The 21,241-nt window shown below is 45.6% G+C and overlaps 1 protein-coding gene across 4 annotated transcripts in view; it reads left to right on the forward strand.

The window, feature by feature from the left end:
• MAPKBP1 (mitogen-activated protein kinase binding protein 1) overlaps window positions 1–21,241 on the forward strand; it is a 128,144-nt gene that overhangs the window by 62,258 nt on the left and 44,645 nt on the right. For all 4 annotated transcript variants that reach the window (XM_075927194.2, XM_075927191.2, XM_075927192.2 and 1 more), the window contains 6 exons: window positions 9,793–9,855; window positions 10,558–10,615; window positions 14,159–14,329; window positions 16,390–16,527; window positions 16,617–16,799; window positions 18,009–18,169. In XM_075927194.2, the coding sequence (XP_075783309.2) occupies window positions 9,793–9,855; window positions 10,558–10,615; window positions 14,159–14,329; window positions 16,390–16,527; window positions 16,617–16,799; window positions 18,009–18,169 (774 nt within the window). The remainder of the gene's footprint in view (window positions 1–9,792; window positions 9,856–10,557; window positions 10,616–14,158; window positions 14,330–16,389; window positions 16,528–16,616; window positions 16,800–18,008; window positions 18,170–21,241) is intronic.

Below are 21,241 nucleotides of genomic sequence, written 5' to 3' on the forward strand. Positions count from 1 at the left end.
GTCACTTGTCTTTTGGTTATCCGTCATTGTGGGTCCCAACAGCGCCCCTTTCATGCTGTGCAATGGCTCCCTGGGTAGGTATTCTGACATAGCACTGAAATCCCTCAAGTGGGGAGGGAGTAAGTGTTGCAGAAATGTGTTTTCAAAACTTGGTGCAAGTTTGATTGTTGGATGTTTCCTGTACCTGTGGGCGGGGCAGGGTGTGTGATTTTTATGTGTTCGTGTGTGTGGAGAGTCATTGTCCTGTGTCCTCTGGAATTATGCAGCCGTACACATTGCCACATAGTTCCCTATTTGAAATTTAAGTAACTCTTTAACATTTGACTGTCTTTCAGAGGTGGGGTATTTGCAGGCAGACCTGCTCCAAGCTCCACCGAGGAATCATTTCTGCAGGAGGTGGGGGCCTAGCACTGGGAGAACAAACAGCAGTTGGGCTACTGAAGAGAGAATAGGGAAGGGGTGTGAGGGTAGGTGCCCTGGTGGAGGCATTTGGATCAAAGCGATTAGGCAGCATAGAGCCATTACAATTAAAACCAGATGGTTTTCCATGCTGAAAACTGTGTGTGTATAAAGTTTTCAGCTTGGTGTGAATTGTGATGACTTTCAGCTGCTGAACTGGCTTAAATTTCACTACTTTCTCCAAGCTCCTTTCTCTTTCTTGCTGGTCCACACCACCACTGCTAATCCATGTCACACACAACCCAGCCTGGTCATCTGCCTTTTGGAAAAGGTGCCGACCTATCTTGGAGTTTTGGTAGAAAGCCTCCCCTTCACTAGTCTCATGTCAGATGAGTACAAAGCGCCATAGACCGTCCTTACAGGTGTCTAGACTCAACTTCTTCTCTGCATTTGTTCTGTGAAAAATGTGGAATCTGAGTCTATTTTCCCTTTTTTGTGCATGCATGCGTATGAATGTCCCAAGGCTAGGCGGAAACCTAGCTGTGGGCTTCAAGTCTGGGGAGATGACCTCTGCTCTGAGGTTTTTCACTGACTATCTATTCTGTCTGACTTTGAAACTTCAGCGGTGGATGGGGAAAGCATGACCGCTGGTATGGTCTCTGTTTCCACTTCGTGCCCTTAGGGGTTTTCACAGCTAGGCAGTTTAAAAGTGTTGTTTCATATTTGTAACACCTAATCCAGGCAAACTCAGTGACTGAGGTTATGGTATAACCCTCCCCCCTCACTTGGCTGCTCTTGGCATAATGAAACTCTCACAACCACTTGGCGTTATTGCTTTATAGCTCCGTTACCATGACAGCATTTTTTAATTATAGGAGTTGAAGGGAGACTCTTGCACATCTGAATATCCATTACCAGTCCCACCTGGCCCAGAGGTCAGATGCATAGCTGGATGGACTTACAGAGAGCCTGTGATGTATGCATTTCATTAGGGACTGCTTAGAGTTGCTAGTGCAAGCTGTTTGCAGTACACAGAGAGAAGGTTTATTGGTCCTACAAAACCTGGGAACTGTGCTACATATTCTTAACATCATCCTCTTATCTGTAGCTAGCTATTTACATACGCACATATTTAACCTCTCCAGTAATGGGGGCAATAGTAGTGTTGATGGTCATCTTGAAGAAAAGTGCAGCTTTCATTCTGCCTGAACTTTACAGGAACATCCAGGTGAATTGGCATTCCAGAAGGAAACTCTTGTTATTTTTCATGATTCTTTGATTCTGGCTTAAATCATTTGACCAATGAGGGTAAAGGGAGCAATTTCTATAGGGAGAGGCAGCTGAGTGCTATCCCATGAGCCAGCAGAACAAGGAACATTTAACCAGTGGAGGGAAGGGGTGAAGAGAGAGAAATCATGTAGAATATTTCTCCATTACCCCCGTATTGGAAATGTCTGAGCTCTCGGTGAGAGAGGATGAGTTATGCACATTCTGCAGAAGAAGGGAGGGTGGGAAGAGGAGAGACAGCCCTTGGCTTTGCAGGGGTTCTCCCTGCAAGGCCTGTAAATCATCTCTGCTCTGCCTTCCCCTTACAAAGTATGTGTTTTTCTTTCCTTTTTCAGACAGCTTTGCATCTACCATTGAGTCTGGAAGTGCTGCTAAGAGTAGCTCTTTGTAATAGTAGGGCTGGTGAGGGAAGGGGTAAGCATAGTCAAGGAGGTTCCCCACAAGGCTAGCGGGGCAGTCATCTGAGGTGCTTAGAGGAAAAAGGAAGAAGGTTCCCAAAGTTGCTTCCAAAAATAAACGCTGTTTTATGTAAGCTTAAAAAGTGGCGTTTCCCACTGGGGCATATTTTCTGTATCTGGTCATGCATTGCCGAGGGTGCTAGGGAATGATTGGGCCTGCCACCTTCAGTTGGATGTATCTTGTGACCATACATAGTGACGTTCTGATGGAAACCCTTCTGCCGGATAGATCCAAGTTGTTGGGGCCAAAAATGGCTGATATGGGCGAATGTTCCCTTTCCAGGTACAAGTGGGGCAAACGACTTATTTTAAATCTTATCTTCTGCTGTGTCTCTGCTTGGTCATGAGGGGTGGTCTGCAGGCCAGCTGACTTCAGCAAGAGTGGATGGTGCTGCTGTGTGGTTGCACAGCTCTTCCCTGAGCGTTCTCAAAGAGAGTTGTAGGGCAGTTGTTCCTCTTCCCCAGTAGCCTCCTACTGTGGATTTCCACTGCTTTCCATCTTGGTTTCCCCTCTTGCCAGCGTGTGGTAGGTGGCGTTAGGAGAGTTTGTGAGAAGTGTTTGGGCTTTGGTGCTGTCAATGTGCTGAAGACTCACAGCTCTAGGTCTCTACCTCAGCTGCCTTAGTTCAGTGTCTAAGGGAGATTGGAGCATGGATGGGAGTGAGTTGCTAGACGTTCAGTCCAGACAAAGCTGAGATGAGGCTGTGACAGGTTCAGAGATGCAACCAGAAGATATGGTGAAGATGGAGCAGGACCTGCTCTCTGATGTTCTCTGCTGTGCCATCTAGACTTTTAAAACAATACATTCCCTCTGGGAGCCTTACTGCCCTTTCATACAATTCTCATGCTTAACAACATGTAATCTCCAATTCATGAGCTTAGCAACTTTTAAAATACAATGAATCCCTTTGTTTTGTGCCAGCCTTCTTATTTAGCTGTTTTTTCCTGCTAATCTATTTTGGTCTCAGAAGTGTGCAGCATGAATTTAACTGTAGCCCTTCTGTGGTGCAACCATCTTGGTGGTAGGGATTTAACATCTCTAGTTTGGCACCCACGGGACCTGTCTATTATCAATGCTTCCACTGCTTACTGGCCTCTTAGAAGATGCTTAGGTGTAAATTAGAGCTAAATAACAGCACAGAACACTGAGATCCAGGACTTGCGGCTATAAACAGATTTTATGGGACGAGGGAAACTTGGCCACACCCATGATAACATCCAGCTAACTTGCCGGACCACAGATGTTGCTGGACCAGAGAGTGCTGGACTAGAGAGGTTCAACCTGTATTCTCCGCCAGCAAATCTCCCTGCCACTAATATGATGCAATGAGCTCCAGGGCACCTTGTGCTTATGCTGTGACTCCCATGGCTTAATCTCTCCACAGATCTGCCCTTCCCCTCCAATTCCCTTTCACTGACATAGATGAATAGGTATTTCACATGTGATGTGTGTGCACATCCTCCCCACGACACAACCCATCACAGCTAACCCCCTCACAGCTTTGGCCGTGAATTAAAGAAACTTGTTGGCAGGGAATATTGCCACATGGAAAATTATCACGGGCTTTTACTGACACCATCTTAATCTGATCAAGATTCTCCTGACACAGAGCACAGGGTGGAAAATTTGGTTCTCATCAAGGCTTTGGGATGTGTTTTTGTGAAGGAGGAAACTATTATACTTTGTTGGGGCGGGGGAAGATGGGAGTGCTCTGAAGAGCAGTGAATGAGCAAGAAGTCATAGAAGTGAACAGTGAGAAATTAATGGGGCCACTTGTTCTCTTCATTTACTCTTGCAGGAGTGTGTGAGGGCAGGGGGATAATATTCAGAAAGAGGAGCCAGGAGGAGCTAGGGTTTGAATGGTGTCTGAATAGAGCTTGCTTTCTTCTCTGCCACTTTAGTTTTCAGTTCAGATTTGGCTTTGATTGGGAGGAAGGAACTTGTGCCATGAACTCTTCCTCTAGTCTTCTGTCCTGCGAAATAAAGCAAAGCAGAGTTGATGAATAGCTTTGGAAAGAAACTCCATAATTGTCTGATTTTTTTTTTTCAGACACCCTAAGCAGGGTGGGGGTGAGTAGGCAGGAAGGGAAGGAGGAAGAAAATGGATTTCTTGCAGAAATCTGCTTTGTATTAGTTTGGGGAATAATGGGAAGAATTGGGAAAAGGGGCAGCAGCAGAGACTAGAGAGATGGCTAGGGAACAGATGTGAGGATAACGAGAAGGAAATGAAATACGGAGGGAGACTGGGATTTGGGAAGAAGAAAGAGAAGTGTGACTGGTAGGAGCAGAGTAAGAAGAAATGTGTGTATGTTTATGGGGGGAGGAGATGGTATGCGTGTGTAGGGGAGTGCTGGTGACTTGGTGAGTCAGATGCTATGTGTAAATGAGATAGTGACGTCTGGTTCCTTTCCAGTCCACTCCTAAATTTAACCTGAGGAAACGGCTTCTTTGTTTTTTCCCTTTGCCAAAGCTGCCTGTTTCTTCTCTGGAGATTTCATGATAACCCTCTTTTGCACTGATCCCCAGTACACATAGAATGTGCACAATGCAAATAGGTCTGGAGAGTTTTTTGGCAGCACGTTGGCGATAAACAGCCTCAGCCTCTCCCACTTACACACCAGCAACTCCAAAGTGGCTCCCTGCCATCTCTGCTGGTGAAAGTCCAGCGGCTCTGGAAGAGACTTCCAAGAGGGCCTGTTGGTGATGGAGATGTATCAACTCTTCTGTGCCTCAAGAACCAATTACTACCTCACATGAGGGCTCCTTTGGAAAAAAACAAGGTGTCAAAATAACACCTTTTTTATTCCAAAGCACTTTTTGATTTCTTTGTTTTAAAGCCAAAGTTCATGGTTACATGTTGCTGCTAGGAATGGTAAGGCCCTAGCCCTAGAAATAAAATCGGTTCTTAGGAACCAGTCAGCAAAGAAGCTAGATACCCAGTTGGTTGGGGCACAACGTAGGCAGCAATAATGTTGCCACTCAGCAGTAAATAGTTTCATAAATGGTTCTGACATCAAACTAGTGTTCAAACTGGGAGGAGAAGGTGATGTAGTTAATCTGTGTAAATGCCACCCACAGTTGTCGAGTGGCTGAATACTTCTGCTAAAATGATCATCAGTGAGCTAGTTAATAATGTTGACCTTTTAAACCAGGCATGTCCAAAGTCCGGCCCGCGGGCCAATTGCGGCCCGTGTTCCGGTTTAATACGGCCCCCCAGGTAATTTGGCAATATCTATCCTTTATGGCCCCCCAACGAATCCATATGTATTGAGATGAATACATTGTAAAATCTCAGTTAATGTCAGTTGGTCTAAATCAGTTATAAATATATTTGGACACAACATGTATACTTGGTGTTATGTTCCTGTTCATATTTTTTGAACTTAGAAGTTGACAGACAACCTTTATTACCAATAATATGTAATGTACTTTACAATATTCCTGACATATATTGCAGCTTCCTGGATTTTTTTTTCATCTGGCCTTCAGATATGAAAGGCAGAGTGATTTAACACCTGTTTAGATTTGTCATCCATGTGACGAAATGAAAAGCATGCCGTTTGCAATAAACTTTGCATAAAATAGTTAATTTGCATTTAATTTTAATGGTTCAAAGAATGTCAGGCAAAATGGTCGGCCCTCACGCATATTCACTTCATCAAATCTGGCCCTCTTTGAAAAAAGTTTGGACACTCCTGTTTTAAACAATCATCAGACAGTGGAGTAAGTCTTCCATTGCATGGAAACAGTGCATTTCAGATCTATTGTTTGTTTTCTCTGGGTCTGTGAGCTTTCAGAGGGACACATGTAGAAAGTCTTCCTCAGAAATATAATTGTTAGGGAATTTTTTTTTTAAATGTCAGAGAGAAATATCAGCAGAAACTGATAAGGGCACTAGAAAAAGTGATGGTTTGATAGACTTGACCCAACTGAAGTGGGGATGAAGTGTGGAAAATATCAACACTATTTTTCCATCCACTGGTAGCAGAATACTGAGCAAACAGAATCTTACAAAAATGAAACATGCTGAATGCTAGATGGAAGCTTGTTGTGAACTATTGACACAGTGAAATTCATTAGGGCAAACTTGAATGATATATCTCAGGATTAATGATGACCAGGTCATCTTATGGTGGACCAGTGATCTGTCATCGTATAGCAATTTCTATTTTCCTGTATTGACTTGAGCAATGTATTTTATTAGTAGATTGCACAGTCACTGAGTACTTTATAGGCTCTCCACAAACCCTGCTTTGGGAAGCTGTTGAAGAACATAAGAACGGCCATACTGGATCAGACCAAAAGTCCATCTAACCCAGTATCCTGTCTGCCGACAGTGGCCAATACCAGATGCCCCAGGCCCAGAGGGAGGGAACCAGAACAGGTAATCCTCACGTGATCCCTCCCCTGTCACCGGCAGACATTTGAACACGGTCTTCAGCAAAACTGCAACATGCTGTGCTCCTAGGGTTGGAGGGACTGCAGTGTGGAGACAGAGTGAGCCAGGTAGCAGAAACTAGGTAAATGTAGCCACAGTGGCCACTTTACTCATTATTCTTTTAACTGCAACTTTTACCCTTTTGAAAGGATGCAGCAATCCAGTGTAGAGGGGGGCTAGAGAAGTTCCTAAGGCTGCAGCAAGATTCAGAATGAGAGCCAGATGAGAATGCAGGACTTTCTGGCTCCCAGGCTTGTGTTTGTAACATGCATCACTGCCATATAATGAACTTCAGTTCATTTGCATTGTTGGTTAAAACAGCCTAAAAGTTGGGTGGAGTCTTTATAACAGTGTGACAGGACTGTCATGAAATACAGCGTTTGTGCAATTCAGCCCTCTGGCAGTGTAGCACAAGATATGCCGTGTTCCTTTCTAACTGGCCGTGGGGTATGTGTGGTGGGAGTATGTGCTCACATATTTTGATGGATACACTTAGGAGTTATTTTTAAAAAATCTTCTTGTGACTGCCTATTAGGTGTTAAAACCTTGTAGGAAGGTCAGGAACAATTTGGCTGACTGTCTAGCCGGCTGGCATGATGGCGGGACTCGTTAGCAGCTGCCTCAGCATAGGAGTTTGAGCCTCTCTGAGGGAAAAGAGTTAGAAGGAGCAGCCAGGAAGTTCTGCAGAGAGAATCTCTGGGAATAGCCTCCTCTGGAGGTCTAAGACTTAAGGTTGTTCGTAAATAACTACAGGCTCAGTTGCATAGGTTAAGAATAACAGCAAAATCCAGGATCCCACCCATTTACTGGTCTATTCTCGGAAATGCTTTATTTATTGATTTGCCTGCTTGGTTCTTAGATCATGCTGTGTTCTTGCATGTCTTTAATTTTTAGATTGTTTCTTAGAGAAAACGCAAAGGATTAGTATACACTTAGAATTTCATAGCTATACCTTCAGGGGGCATGAAAAATGCACCTAGCTGAGAAATGTAGGTATGCTGGCCTAATGCCTGGTGTAAAAAGTGCTAATCTTCCATCAAACTAGCTACCATGTCTCAGGGAGATGGATTACATGTGTGAGTGGGAGAACCCTTCCTGTTGGCATAGGTGGTGTCTACACTGACACCCTGTAGCCACTGTAGTAGCTTAGGTATGAACATACCCAAAGGTCCTGTTTTCAAGTAAATGTCCTTAACCATATAACACAAAGGAACTTAATACCTTAAAACCTGCTGCATAGAAGTGATTCTACCTGGATATCACATTTACCTTCAATTCTCCATAATGTTCTCCAAAGCGTAATGGACCCAAAATTCTCCAGGGTATAATTCTGCGTTGCACAAGGAATGACTTTGGTCCATTAAGCCTATCTTGCTTCGTACAGTGGGATTTCTCTCTTGTTTTTCTGATTGGCTGGAAGCTGAGGATTAGGTGGATTTTCCCATCTGCTTATGTACTGTTTCATGGCTCATAATATGAGGGCTTAACTGTCCCTGAATTGTTAATGGGTCACAGACCACCTACTTTCTTTACATTCTGTGGAAATCAAAGCGAGTAGATCAGACTTGAAACTGGTGTGACTGGTCAGGTTAAATTAGATCCTTCTGTGCTTTTTACTCTTAATCACTTAAAACACTTTCACTGCTGGTTGCCCAGGTTACCTGTACCATTAGAACTGCCCCACTAATAGACCAGTGAATGTTGGTGCATGCCTGTATGATCAGAACAGCAGATGTATTTTACTTGGGCATGGCTAGAATGTGTAGAAGCCACACAGGCTACCTTTGGAGGAAAACATTGAGTGGCAACTTGCACTGGAAGGAACAGAGGAAGCTGATGATTTGCAAGCTTGGTTAGTTAGAGGTTAAAGCTTCAGTGAGCTATGGTGGCGTGTGTCTGCTTTGAGGCAGTGATGTTGATTGAGTACAACAGCATCAGGCAGCAGCCATGGGCCTGTGGTGTTGGAGTGTCTGCACCTCTTGATGGTGTCTATTCCATTTCATAACTTGCACTGCTCCTGGCATGCAGCCCTGTCAGACCAAGTGAGGGGAATTCAGAGGGGGAAGAGAGAAGTGCAGTTCTCGGGAGCTGCCCTGCCGCATCACAAGTTCTTTAAAGGTGCTGTTAGCACAGTTCCATGCAGGGAATGAATTGCTCTCCAGTTGAGAAGGAGGATCATCTTATTGCTAAGAATTGTCATATTTCCTGGACAGTAGCAAGCCTTTTGATTCTGAGAGCCTGACTTTTCACTGGGTTGGTTCCTTTGCTCCTATGTTATGTGATGAGGCCCTGGCAGAGATGTGTTCATTTCTGTCCTGTGTTGAAAATGATCCTGAGGGTTTTTCACTGGTGGAGGGTGGGGAAGGGGAGATAATGTATCCTGGACATACCCAGTCTTGTGTGGCAGCAGTTGTCAAGACACACTAAGGGTGAGACTCCTGGCTTTGTCAGTAATCTTAGGGGGAATTTCCCCTTTCCTGCTACTCCAGATTGGTGGACCTTAAGCTAGTGGTGGAGGTGATTATATATAATGTATATTGATTATCAAGGGGAGATGGTCACCACTGTTTGTTTCTAGATACCTCCTGCTGGCTGATTTCTTGACAGCCCTAGAGGAAGCTAATTATTTTTTCATTTGTCTTCCAAGCGAGTGGGCTCTTGCACTGTGCCTCTTGTTTTCTGGCTAACATTCTTTTGGTCCAAACTGAGGCCTTTTCTGTCTTGTCTGTGCTATTAGCAAGAGCCATGCCACACAAATGATTATTCCTGTCTGGGGCCATGCTGAGCTAGTCCCAGTCATTGCCCTGACATTCAGGGCCTGGGTGGAGGTACAGGGACAAGAGGAGGGCAGAATCTGAACTGCTCATGTGCCCAGAATGTAGGATCACTTGTATCTGAGGAGAAGGGACAGAATCATGGGGCAGCCGCATTGACGTTCCTAACTGACCTTCCTTTCTTTCTGGCTTGTGAGTTGTAAGAGATTCAGAGCTCCTGGCTTCTGGAAAGGTGATTATTTATGGCATTCCACAGCGGAATGATTTATGATCCCCCAACCTCCCTTTGTGTTTTCCAGCTAGTTGGGTAGGGGTGGGACAGATGTGCCAGGCTGCCCTTTCTCCTTTTGCCAAGGACGAGGGGATAGAGCACATTGTGATACCCGGAGGCTGGTCTGTCAACGTCTTTTTTTTTGTTTTGTCCTCTCCTTTTAGGTGTGTCGTTGTGCTCTTCAACCCTAGGAAAAATAAGCAACATCACATTGTAAACAGCTCCAGGTGAGTGAAGCTCAGAGATACGCAGACAGCTGGCCTTGTGTTAATGGAGAGTTGAATTTGGGAGTCCTTTTTCTGGCTCTAGTGAACTGTAAGCGCTGCTGGGGAGTGGCGCCCAGTGCTCCCTGAGTCCTAAACTCCCCCAAGCAAGAGTCACTGGCATGGGACTACTGTCTGTGCCCTAGAGGAGAAGGTTTTATCCATGATCGCTAGGGAGAATCTCATAAATACTACATTCCGTGGAGGATGTTGTACTTGAACTCTGTTGGGCTTGAATTATTCTTTCCCTGAGGTGTAGCCCTAGTTTGGACCCGGACTGACTGACTTGTCTAGTTGGCAAGCAGGTGTCAGAGTTCCATACGCCCGTAGCTGTAGAACCCTTTCTGTGCTGCAGACCCAGTGAAAGAGTTTGAGCTGCAGGGAATGCAAGTGTTCAACCTGGGGAGAAACAAAGCTATTGGCAAGTTATTGCATGTGCTATGAACCTCTTCTCAGTCATCCCACCTTCCTGCCCCAGGGTGACCAGATGGCAAGTGTGACGCGTGGGAACAGGATGGAGGATAGTAGGTCCTATATAAGACAAAGCCCCTAATATTGGGACAGTTTCAAAAATATGGAGACATCTGCTCACCTTCCCCACTCATGGTAGACCAAAGTGTAATTGGATACAGGCACCACTTCAGTATTCTCCTGTCTCTTTTTTAGGAAGACGATCACAGCTCTTGCTTTCTCCCCTGATGGAAAGTACTTGGTTACTGGAGAGGTAAGTGTTGAAAATTGTTTCAAACAGGGACATGTCTGCAGGCCATCCCATTGCAGACTGGGAAGAAGTGTGGCTGCTGTAGAGAGGAAAATGGGCTGTGTGTGAGGAGAAGTGTGGCGTGGGGCCTTAGGTTTCATTAAATCGTTTATCCTTTTTGGCAGGGTTTTTGCCCAAAGGATGTCCAAAGAGAGATCTTAACTGTGCCTCTATACTGCCTGTATATGGGGAAATGTGGTTTTGGCTCTTGCTCACTGATTTATCTGAGCATCATCCTAACTCGGTACTGGTTGTCTCCTTGAGCTCATATGGGAAGATTTTCCAAACGTTTCCTCTGCACAGATTGAGGCAAGTGAATCTCCTGGAAGAGACTCCTTGTGCCAAGGACAAGATGGAGATTAGCTGAGGATATTTGACTCCGCTACACCTATTGACATAGGGGAAAGAGCAAGGAAGGGATGGGGACAGGAAGTTTCTCGTGGCTGGATTGAGTTTAGGGTTGTATCCCATAGGATTTCAGGGAGTGAACCAAGATTGTTACAATGTAGTAAAGAGTGGGAGCTTGCAGAGTAGTGATAAAGGGGCCAGTGCTTACGGGTTTGGCAGTTCATGCATTGTTGTTGGCAGCAGGTGCTCAAAGAGAGAAGAGTGATGACTGTATTGTGGGGTCTGTGCTTTGTTAGAAGTGCAAGGTACATACTGTACATGTAATGAATTTGCAGTTGTTAGATGCTAGAAACACACACAAATGTCACCCTGTCCCCTTTGGATCATGCTCAGCTTGCTCTCGTCGTCTCTGACTACTTGTCATCCAACTCCAGTGTGTTGTAACTTACTGGTGAATGTGTGTCACCAGTCCCTCTCTTGTGCCCAGTTCTTGGAGGATATGAGTAGAACTAGGCAAATTGTTTTTGTCAAACTGAAAAATGCAGGGTTGAGTCAAATTTATCTAATGGTTTCAGAGCAAAAAAAGGGAAGAAAATTCTGAAAAAGTCAGAACATTTGATTCTTTGCTTCAAAACAACATTTCATTTTGAAATGAATCTATATTTAATTAAAAAAACTACAAAAGGGTAAAACACCCTATTGTGAAATATTTCATTTCAGCTTGAATTAAATATTTTAACTTGAAATGATTCCCCTCCCTCCGAGTTTTTTTCACTTCAGTAAGAAAATCTAATGCTTGCAGTTTTGGGTGGCCCTGACAAATATGGAGGATTTTTTTTTATTATCCCTTAAACTGAAAATCAGTTATTCACCCTGCACTAGTGTGTTACAGGCTCAGCGGGAGCATTCTGGCTCAAGCTCATGCTTTTAGCTCTTGATGTCCCTGGTTCAATATCCAGTGTGTTGACCAAGTTAGCCTGGTGAAGTTAGCCTGTTAGCTGGGCTGTGACAGACTTCTCTCTTATGGATCAGACACAAAGGAGGACCTGTAACAGACACTTACCAGTGGGGTTTATACCTACAGAGCAGAGCTGGCTCAAAATTATCCTCTTGGGTTTGTTTTTGGAACAAAATAATTTTTGTTTTGGTGGAAGTTTCATTTTTAAATGAAAATTTTCAAAATGAAAATTCAGACTTTTTTTTTTTTTTTGGAAATCCTTAAAAAAATTTGGTGGGTAAAACACCAATTTTACTCCTCGCTTCCCCCTACCCTTGAGGAGTGGAAGAGCATAATTAAAAATGTAAAGATTATTTTCCTACTGACATAACACACAGCTTTTTTATCTGAAACTTTTTGCTGAAGAACAACAGTAGAAATTGCATTAAAATGATACATTTTTATTTCATGAGTTGTTTTACAGTGTGTAATTTACCTTTTTGACACACCTTACAGCTATTTCTATGTGTCTTCTCAAAAACATTAATTTTGAGTGTTTGTCTTGTCCTGTAGCGCCACCTCCTGGTAGCAGCACTAAGTCTAAACCCCCCTGCTGCCCTGGAAGTTCTGCAGTTGCCTGGTGACAGGTGACTGAAGAGTGTTTAGCTTGTGAAGTCTAAATCTTGCAGAATAAGTGCACTGATTCTGCCTAATGACTCTAAATTGGTGCATGGCTGGGTTTTCTTGCGTGAGAACAGAGTCTCATCCCTCTGTATGTGTTAGCTCTGGTCTGAGTGTCTCAAATGCTGAGGAGATGGAGGCTTTCCATATAGGAATAAATTGCTTGTCCCGTGGGAGTTGATAGAGCTCACTGCTGGTAGCATCCGTTCAATTATTTAAAGTGTATTCAATTTGTTAAAGTCTCTGGGGGCTGAAGATCTAGAGGTTGGTTACTTACCTAGTGTGAGGGTTTTGCAGGGTAACTGTATTGACTTTTGTACCATCTTGACTGTAACCTTGAGGACAGAACTCTGTCAACTGGGTGAAAGCTGAGCTTGAATAAATTAAAATCTGACCACTGTGCTTTTCCAGGCCATTTGTACTGTAGGTAAAGCTGCAAAACAAGTCCATTAAATGTGTTCATGTTTCTGAGGCTTAGATTTTCAATCAAGCATGTCATCCCTGCACATAAGCAAGTGACTTGCTTCACCCTTACTGGAAAAGATAACCACTTTGCTTTGTTGCCATGGAGATCCTATCTTGCAAGCTACTTTTTGACAGGATGTGATATCCTGAGGAAGCTGTTGAGCAGGGTTTGCCTATTAATCATGTAGTTGGCAAGGACTTCTGCCTGTCTTGTACTTGCTCTTTCACTTTTAAATAACAAAATAAATGATTTTTCAGGAACACTAAGTCCAAGTCTACACTGGCACTTGACAGTGCTGTAACTTTTTGGCTTGGGATGTGAAAAACATTCCCCCTCACCTCCGAGCGCAGCAAGTTACAGTTCTGTAACATGCCAATGTGAACCGGTCTACGGCTGGTAGTTACTCCATTTGCAGAGGTGGTTTACACAGAGCACTAGGAAAGCTCTCTCCCAGTGCTCGTGGGGTGACCATACTTTCAGTTTGAAGTGCTGCCACAGCTGCACTTTAAACTTTTAAGTGTACACAGCTTTAGTGTTGGCAAAAGATGCTGCATTGACATCTGAAGAGACTGTTTATCCACAAAACAAAAGCAGCAAGAAGAGGAGTACGTTTCCCCCAAACACAGCTCTTCCTATGCACTTCAAATCTAGTGTGGAGTGGCTACCTTTGGAAAAGGGAAGACTGCTGATTTCCTGTGGTCTTCTGTAAAGAAATTGTGAACGAATGTGACAGTGTCAAGTTTTTGTGGTGTGAACACCTAGCTATTGGGACCTCTAAGTGTCACTATGAGTTACTAGTTTCCATTGCAGAAAACAGATGTGTGGAAAATATTGATTCACTCTCTTGTCTTGGGTTTTAATTTAATATTACCCCGTTCAGTTATCTACTTAAATCAGCAAATTCATTACACTTGTTGCAAACAAGCCAAAGAACATCCAAAGGTTGAGCTGTGCTCTAGTGCTGGATTGACTTCCAAGCTATGTGTGCTTGGGGAAAATGTGTGGGGATGTTGCATATTTGAATCCATCACAACTAGCCTTATCACTGCTCTTTGTCTCTGACTCACCCCTTCAGAGTGGGCACATGCCAGCCGTTCGCGTGTGGGACGTGGCTGAACGCACCCAGGTGGCGGAGCTCCAAGAACACAAATATGGCGTGGCCTGTGTGGCATTCTCCCCCAGCTCCAAGTACATTGTTTCAGTGGGGTACCAGCATGACATGATTGTCAACGTGTGGTCATGGAAGGTAAGTGTGCAAGAAGATCAGTTTAATGGTCGGAAAAGATACATTGTGCAAGGCCCAAGATGGTCAAGCCAGAAGGGACCTCTAGGTCATCACAGGCCATTAAACTTCACCCTGTTACTCTTGTGTTGAGCCCTGTGACTTGTTTGGCTCAAGCACGTCTTCCAGAATTCTTGCCCAAAGTTACAGGGGCAGTCAGTGACGGAGTCAGGAACTGAACCCAGATCTCCCAAGTCACAGGGCAACCAAAAGGCCATCGTTTCTCAGGCATGGGGTTATAGGAATGGCTGGTGTGATATCTCCATCCTCCAGTCTGGGAGAATGACCCAGAAGTTTGGTCAAGCTGAAGCAACCAACTGTTGTCTGAGGTGCTCCCCAGTTTCCAACTGGAGAGAGGCCACAGCAGCCGCCCAGGTGTTGAGGACAGAAAGAGCTCCAGCAGCATTTCCTGTTAGTTTATTTGGGGAGAAGTTGTACAACAGGCCCCTGAGTCTGGGGCTTGAGTTGCTGCTTGCTTTCTCCAGTCCCTGGTACCTCTGACAGCGCTCTGCTGCTGATCTCCAAGAAGCCTTTTGGAATGAGCATCTGAGCTAAGTGAGATGGCTTCTGAGCCAAGGGCTGAGTAGCTTGGAGTGCTGCTAGTGGAAAGAAGGGGGAAGTGGGGCTTATGGCTTTGTGAGAGAGGAATGGGGAATGGAACCATTGATCAGAGTGAGTGGCTGGCTGACCACTGAGTACTGCAGGAAATAGATCAAGAATTTAAATCCAAGAGAAGAGAGTGGCAAGATCTTTGAATCTCCTCTCTGCTGCTAACCCATGGAAGTAACATTCCTTCCCCATGCTGATGGAAAGGGAACCCCTGCAATCTAATCATTATGCTCAGAAAATACCCCTTTCTATTCCCCCCTTCCCTTGGTTATTTCATGTGCATGAAGAGAGGAATCACAGCAGGTGTGGGTGCTCTTGTCTCTTTTCCCCGAGGCTGACCAGAAGCAGCATGTTCACCTCTTGTTTTGCCCTGTGACTTCTGTCTGCCTGGGACATGGCAGCGATTGATGGTATTTTCCTGTTGAAAGTGCCTACTGCCCATTCCAAGTGCTATGCCCATTGCTGACCGAGGACTGGAAGACCTCCAGCCAGTGTTGGCCTGCGTGTGCTTTCAGCGTTTAGAATGGGAAGTCTGTTTTGTTCTGTGTGTCCTGGGACTATGAAATAGCCAAGGTGCAGATGACCGTTTTACTCTAGGCACAAATGACACAGGAACCATTATGTGGCTGAGACAATGTAGCAGCAGGTCTGAATGTAAAAGCATGATGTCCAAACTGCCAGAGCACCATAAGTAGTGGACAGAGCTGGCTCTGGGGTTGGAGCATAGGGCCCAGGGCATCCACCCTGCCTCTTCCTGTCCCTGCTTCACTCCTTTTCTTTCCCCTTGTGCCCCCTCCCTTGAGTTATGTGACTTAGGGGATTACAGGAAGGCCTGGCGTGGGGTAGCAGCAGGGGTTGGACCCCCTGCGTTCAGCACAGCAGTGGGAAGCAGAGCACCCCAGCCTGCGTCCCTCTGCTCCCCTGAGCCCTGCATCACTCGGGAGCGGAATGGGTGGGGCCTGGGCCAGGATGTCCACTTCCCGCTACCCTGGTGAAGTGGAGCACAGCAGGCTGAGAGATGGTGGCAGGGCAGAGAGAGCTGTTGGGTTGCTCTGGCTCCCGCCACCACAGAGAGTGTGAGGGGGGCTGTGCCCCAGCTGCCGCTCCATGCCAAGTACCCCCATTTAATTCCTCAGGCTGGTCTGAGCCCTGTGGGTCCCATCCACTGGATGATTGAGGCAGCCATTGCGGGGGCCCCCAAAGTACGGGTCCTGGGGTAGCCACCCCAGACCATCCTATGGATGGGACAGCTCTGGTAGCAGAAGGTTTTTAGCTGGTGGTTCATCCTCCCATCCTGTGTTCAGACAGACTTTGAATCTGTGGCTGCCATGCATAACACCAGTAGCTGAAGTGAACCTTTTTATACAAAGGTATTGGGTAAGACACCTGAGCTACTGAAACAATTGTCTTTCCAGAAAAACATTGTGGTGGCAGCCAACAAGGTGTCCAGCAAAGTGACAGCAGTGTCATTTTCAGAGGATTGCAGTTACTTCGTCACAGCTGGCAACCGCCACATCAAGTTCTGGTACCTGGATGACAGCAAAACCTCCAAGGTAAGTGCTGGGGACAGAATAAGAAGCAGTGAGCGGGGGCTGTCTTGGATTCTCTCTCTCTCTCTCTAACAGGTTATTTCTTTTGGTAGGTGAATGCCACCGTCCCCTTGCTAGGGCGCTCCGGTTTGCTGGGGGAACTGAGGAACAATTTCTTCACAGATGTTGCCTGTGGACGGGGTAAAAAAGCAGACAGCACTTTCTGCATCACCTCTTCTGGCCTCCTGTGTGAATTCAATGAAAAGAGGCTGCTGGACAAGTGGGTAGAGCTGAGGGTGAGTTCTGGGTCTGCGCTCCATGGACTTCAGTGCCCACTGACATGCAGGGAGGAACGGGAGGGGTCATTAGAGACCACAAGCTATTGTTAACCGTGAGAGTTGCTGACCTGCGAGGAGTGCTGGCAACTTCTGCTGCTTTATGATTTCTAATGTTTTCCATTAAAGCATGGCACAGAGCAGCAGTGTGTGCTAGGGACACCAGAGCCTGGGGAGTTTTTTGCTTAAAGGCCAGTTGGAAAAGGGCTTTTTGTGTAGGAGATGCTCTAATTCCTGATAAACTTCTGCCCTTCATTGTGATGTGTCCTTGTGGCTGTGCAAAGGCTGGATATGGCTTCTTTTGGGAACCCATAAATGTCACTCCCGAGTTGTCCAGGGGGAGAGAAGGGCGTAGCAGCAGAGTGTGGGAGGCATTCAGGGGCAGAGCAAGCTGCCTCTGCAGTGCCATCCACGAAACAAAATTCTGCTCTTCCCCCTTCTGGTAGTGTATCCAGGCTAGCCTGTTGGTAAAGATTTTATATTCAATTAAAGGGAGAGAACACAAACTGTAAAAAAAAAAAAATGGATCCAGGGTATTCAAACCAGGGCAAAACCTTTCCATGTTTCCTCAAGTGAAACCTGTCTTCTCTTCTTCTCTTTCTTCTCTATAATCTGCCTTTTTCACTTCTGCTCAGAACACAGACAGCTTCACAGTAAGTGAGAATGAAGCGTTTGTTCTGACCTCACCTCATTTCTCTTTCATTTCCTGCCATTTGGACAAATCTCACCAGAGAGCAGAACAATTCCACATCTCTCACCTTTGCCCCCTCTGTACCAGGAAGCATGCTCATGCACTCATGTGGAGCTAGACCCAGTCAATGGTGCTGAACGTCTCCCCTCAGGAGTCCCCTACAGGGCCAGATTTCCAGCTGGTGTAGATCCATATAGCTCCTCTGAGGTCTGTTGAGCTGCATGTGTTTACACCAGCGAGCGGAGTGGGCCCTTGTCACGGTTTTCTGACTCACTGAGTGGACCCTGCAGCAGACCTTGGCTTGGGTGCACCTCAGCAAGAAAATCCAGCTATCAGGCTTTTCCTTAAACTGGCCTCATTTCATTTCACTTCGCTTCGGTCCTTGCTGGTTTCAAGTGCATTGCGTGCTGTTATTTACATGGCAGTTTTGAGAGCGAGACCCACCCACTCATCCGGGTTGATTTTTGTCATCTTCTCAGACAACTGTGGCGAACTGCATCTCTGTGAACCACGACTACATCTTCTGTGGTTGCGCTGATGGTACGGTGCGGATTTTTAACCCTTTGAACCTGCACTTTGTCACTACGTTGCCGAAGCCACACTTCCTGGGAATGGACATTGCCAGCGTCACTGAAGCCAGGTACCGTAGGAAAGGGGGGAGTGTGGATGGGGAGAGCAAGTGCAATGATGTGTGATTTGTGACCCTGCCCTTGCCTTGCGCACCAAGCAGCCTTCTACTAGCAGCCTTCCTTCTTCACTATAAAGTGACACTGATAAGAGACACATAGGCCCTCCTGGGATGTTTGGCTCCATCTTGTAGCTTTCCACATCTCTCCATGGGCACTCAAACCTCCTGCCTGCTCCCTAGTCTTTCTTTCCTTGTCTTGTGCATTTTGCCTTCTCCTATCCCTAGTGCTCCCCCATCTCCCTGATAAAAGCAGTGTCACTTTCTGAAATGCAGATGTTGGCCTTCGAGTGGAGCCTTCCTAGATAGATTATTTGATGCATGGTTGTCACTCAATCTGTGGAGGCTGAAATTGGTGAGAGCCCTTCACTCCTCCCTGCTTGGGAATGCATGAGCACAAACAGATCTTCTGTTGCTCGCTTACAGCACTACCACGAAACACACATCAGCTGGGAAAGCATGCTGGGTGCAGATAAACACACCATGCATCTCAGTTGGCTTCTTTAATTCCCATATCTGCACAGAGTAACTGAATTTTCCCCCAGCCTCTCGCTAGTCTTGGTGTGCAAATGCTTCTTAGGAATGATGAGTGATCAGTTCAAATAATGACTTGATATCTGTTGCCCAAAGGTTAGATGGGAGCAAGCTGATAACTCAGGATTGGGACTGGGAATAGATTTCCTCCAGGTTTAAAAAGCTACATGTTTTGGTAGCATTGGATCAAGAAATCCAATGTACTGGCCCTTTACAAACAGCCTCTGTTAGTTTCATGTCAGTCTTCTGAAGCAGAGACAATTATCTGACTCCCGAGCAAGCGTTCGTTGGGCTGATCACAATCACAATAGTTGTTGGTTTTTTTATTTTATAAAGGAAATTGGAAAACACAGGAATCCTTATTATACCAGTGCATACCACAGCCTCTTGGTGGGATGCCATTCTCAAGCACTTAACGTTCTCACAGCCGCATTAGTAACTTGGCTTTCAATAGATTCTGGATTGTGCTCTTCTATTCTCCGGCTTTTCAAGATTGCACTGTGGTTTGCACTAGCAAAACTAGGGATTCTGCTTGTAAATTATCCCATTCTCTTTGGCTTTTCTCCTCCAAAGCCTTCACCCCGTCCCTTTATAGGTTGATCTAGGTCCTCTAATTCTGTAGCTGTTGCTATCTAGAGATAACAGCACAGAAGGGGAGGACAAGCTAGCCTGGTTAGGCTATAGCCAGAAGTATATTCTCACCCTTTGTTCAAAGAAGTGGATTCCATTTTCCTGGGGCTGTAGTGGGAATGTAGAGGAAGATGTGGTATTAATCACAGCTGTGTGACCCACATCTACCCAGAGAAGGGATGTTTCCATAATCCATGCACTTTTCTTTTCCAGATGGATTAGGCATGTCAGCAGATGGCTGTCTAATGAGCTGCTTTGAACTGCAGTGGGAGGGGTTCTTTCTTATTGGCCACGTAGATGTTGGAATGCATTGTTCCCTTGTGGTGATGGTGTGTGCCTTTAATTGCAGTGTGTTTCTTGGCTCATCCACTCCCCCGTGGTGTGGGAGCAGATATGTTTCTGTATTTGGGGATATCTGTGAATGACTGAGCATTGCTCTAGGGAGCCCCACTTTATTTTAGGGTTATTGTTTGACGTGGATTTTTTTTTCCCTCACCCAGTTGTGCCATTTCCCCTCTGGCACAGTTGTGTTCTGTCTCGCAGGCTCTCAGTAATACTAGTTTCTGGCTGGTCCAGCAGGGACACATGTCTCTCTGTGTTGAGGTTCTTGACCCAATCATGCTTTGCAAGGGAAAGCTGACCCTTTCCCAGTGCTACGCTGTTCTTGCACTCCCATAGGGTCCTATGTTGTCTCTTCTGCCCAAGCATGCTGTTCTAGCAGACAGTGGGTGTTCGGACACCAGCTGCTTTCTGACTTGAGCTTTCAGCATCTTTTCTTATGGTGGCTCCCAAGAGCATTGTAAGGCTTTGCAGGGCATATTTTGGACCGACAGAATGATCATGTGGTTTGTCAAAGAACCTGGACTCTGTCAGTGACTCTTGATCATGGTTCAATCACTTCAATTTGTCTGTGCCTCACCTCTCCATGTGTAAAGGTAGGACAGAGTGTGCCCGCTTTGTAAAGATGTCTGCAGCCTCCCTACACCATGCAAACGGTCTTCCCAACAGCTCTAGGAGAGCAGTGTGAGCTGCATTTTACAGATGGGGAAGATGAGGAACAGATGGGGGAAGTGCTATCTGGCCTAGGGCAAGACAATAGGGGTTGTTTTGAGAAGAAAACCTGGTTCACTGAACTCCCTTTCTGCTGCTCTAACCACAGCATGATTATTAGTGCATTTAAAGGGACCCTCCCGCCTTAAATCTGCTCTGGTTTTTAATGAGATCTAGGCTAGTGGAGCTTAATTGTATCCTCACCTGGGTTTTAGAACTGCAACTGAGCTGAGCCTTTAGTCCAGGTTTTGCAATGTTCACAATCTTTTTTTAAAAATAATTTTTCCTAACTTCAGGCCTGGAGAATTGAAGTGAGCCTGGTTTTCATGTGCCTTCCAGCCTGAGCTGGCAGAGCAAAGAGACATGTAAAAAATAACCAAACCACTGGCACCTTGTCTGAGTCAACCATCTGAGGTTCTCTCCTCTTTAGCTGGCACCGTAACCCTCTAACTCGAGTCCCACAACATTTCTCGAGTCGTAGAAATGTGAATACATAGTACTGGAAGGGACCTCCTGGGTCCTCAGATTCAGTCTTCTGCTGAAATCCGGACAAAGGACCCTGTTCATAAACTTACAAATCGCCATTTTAAAACTAGTGAGGTTGTTTGCCCCGCTCCTCCTATGGGAAGGCTTTTTCAGAACATTCCTGAAACAGGAAATCTCTCAGGTCCTATATGCTCTGATTGTTTTGCACAGCAGTGAGATGTACCAGGACTCCCCCATCTGGGATCTTCCTCTATTTAATTTCTGCTTTTATTTTTCCCTCCAGTAGCTGGAAGAGTAGAATACAAGTAGGAGTTCTTGCTGCCTACA

This window comes from Pelodiscus sinensis, chromosome 5 (assembly GCF_052426305.1).
Source record: "Pelodiscus sinensis isolate ZL-2025 chromosome 5, ASM5242630v1, whole genome shotgun sequence".
NCBI lineage: Eukaryota > Metazoa > Chordata > Testudines > Trionychidae > Pelodiscus > Pelodiscus sinensis.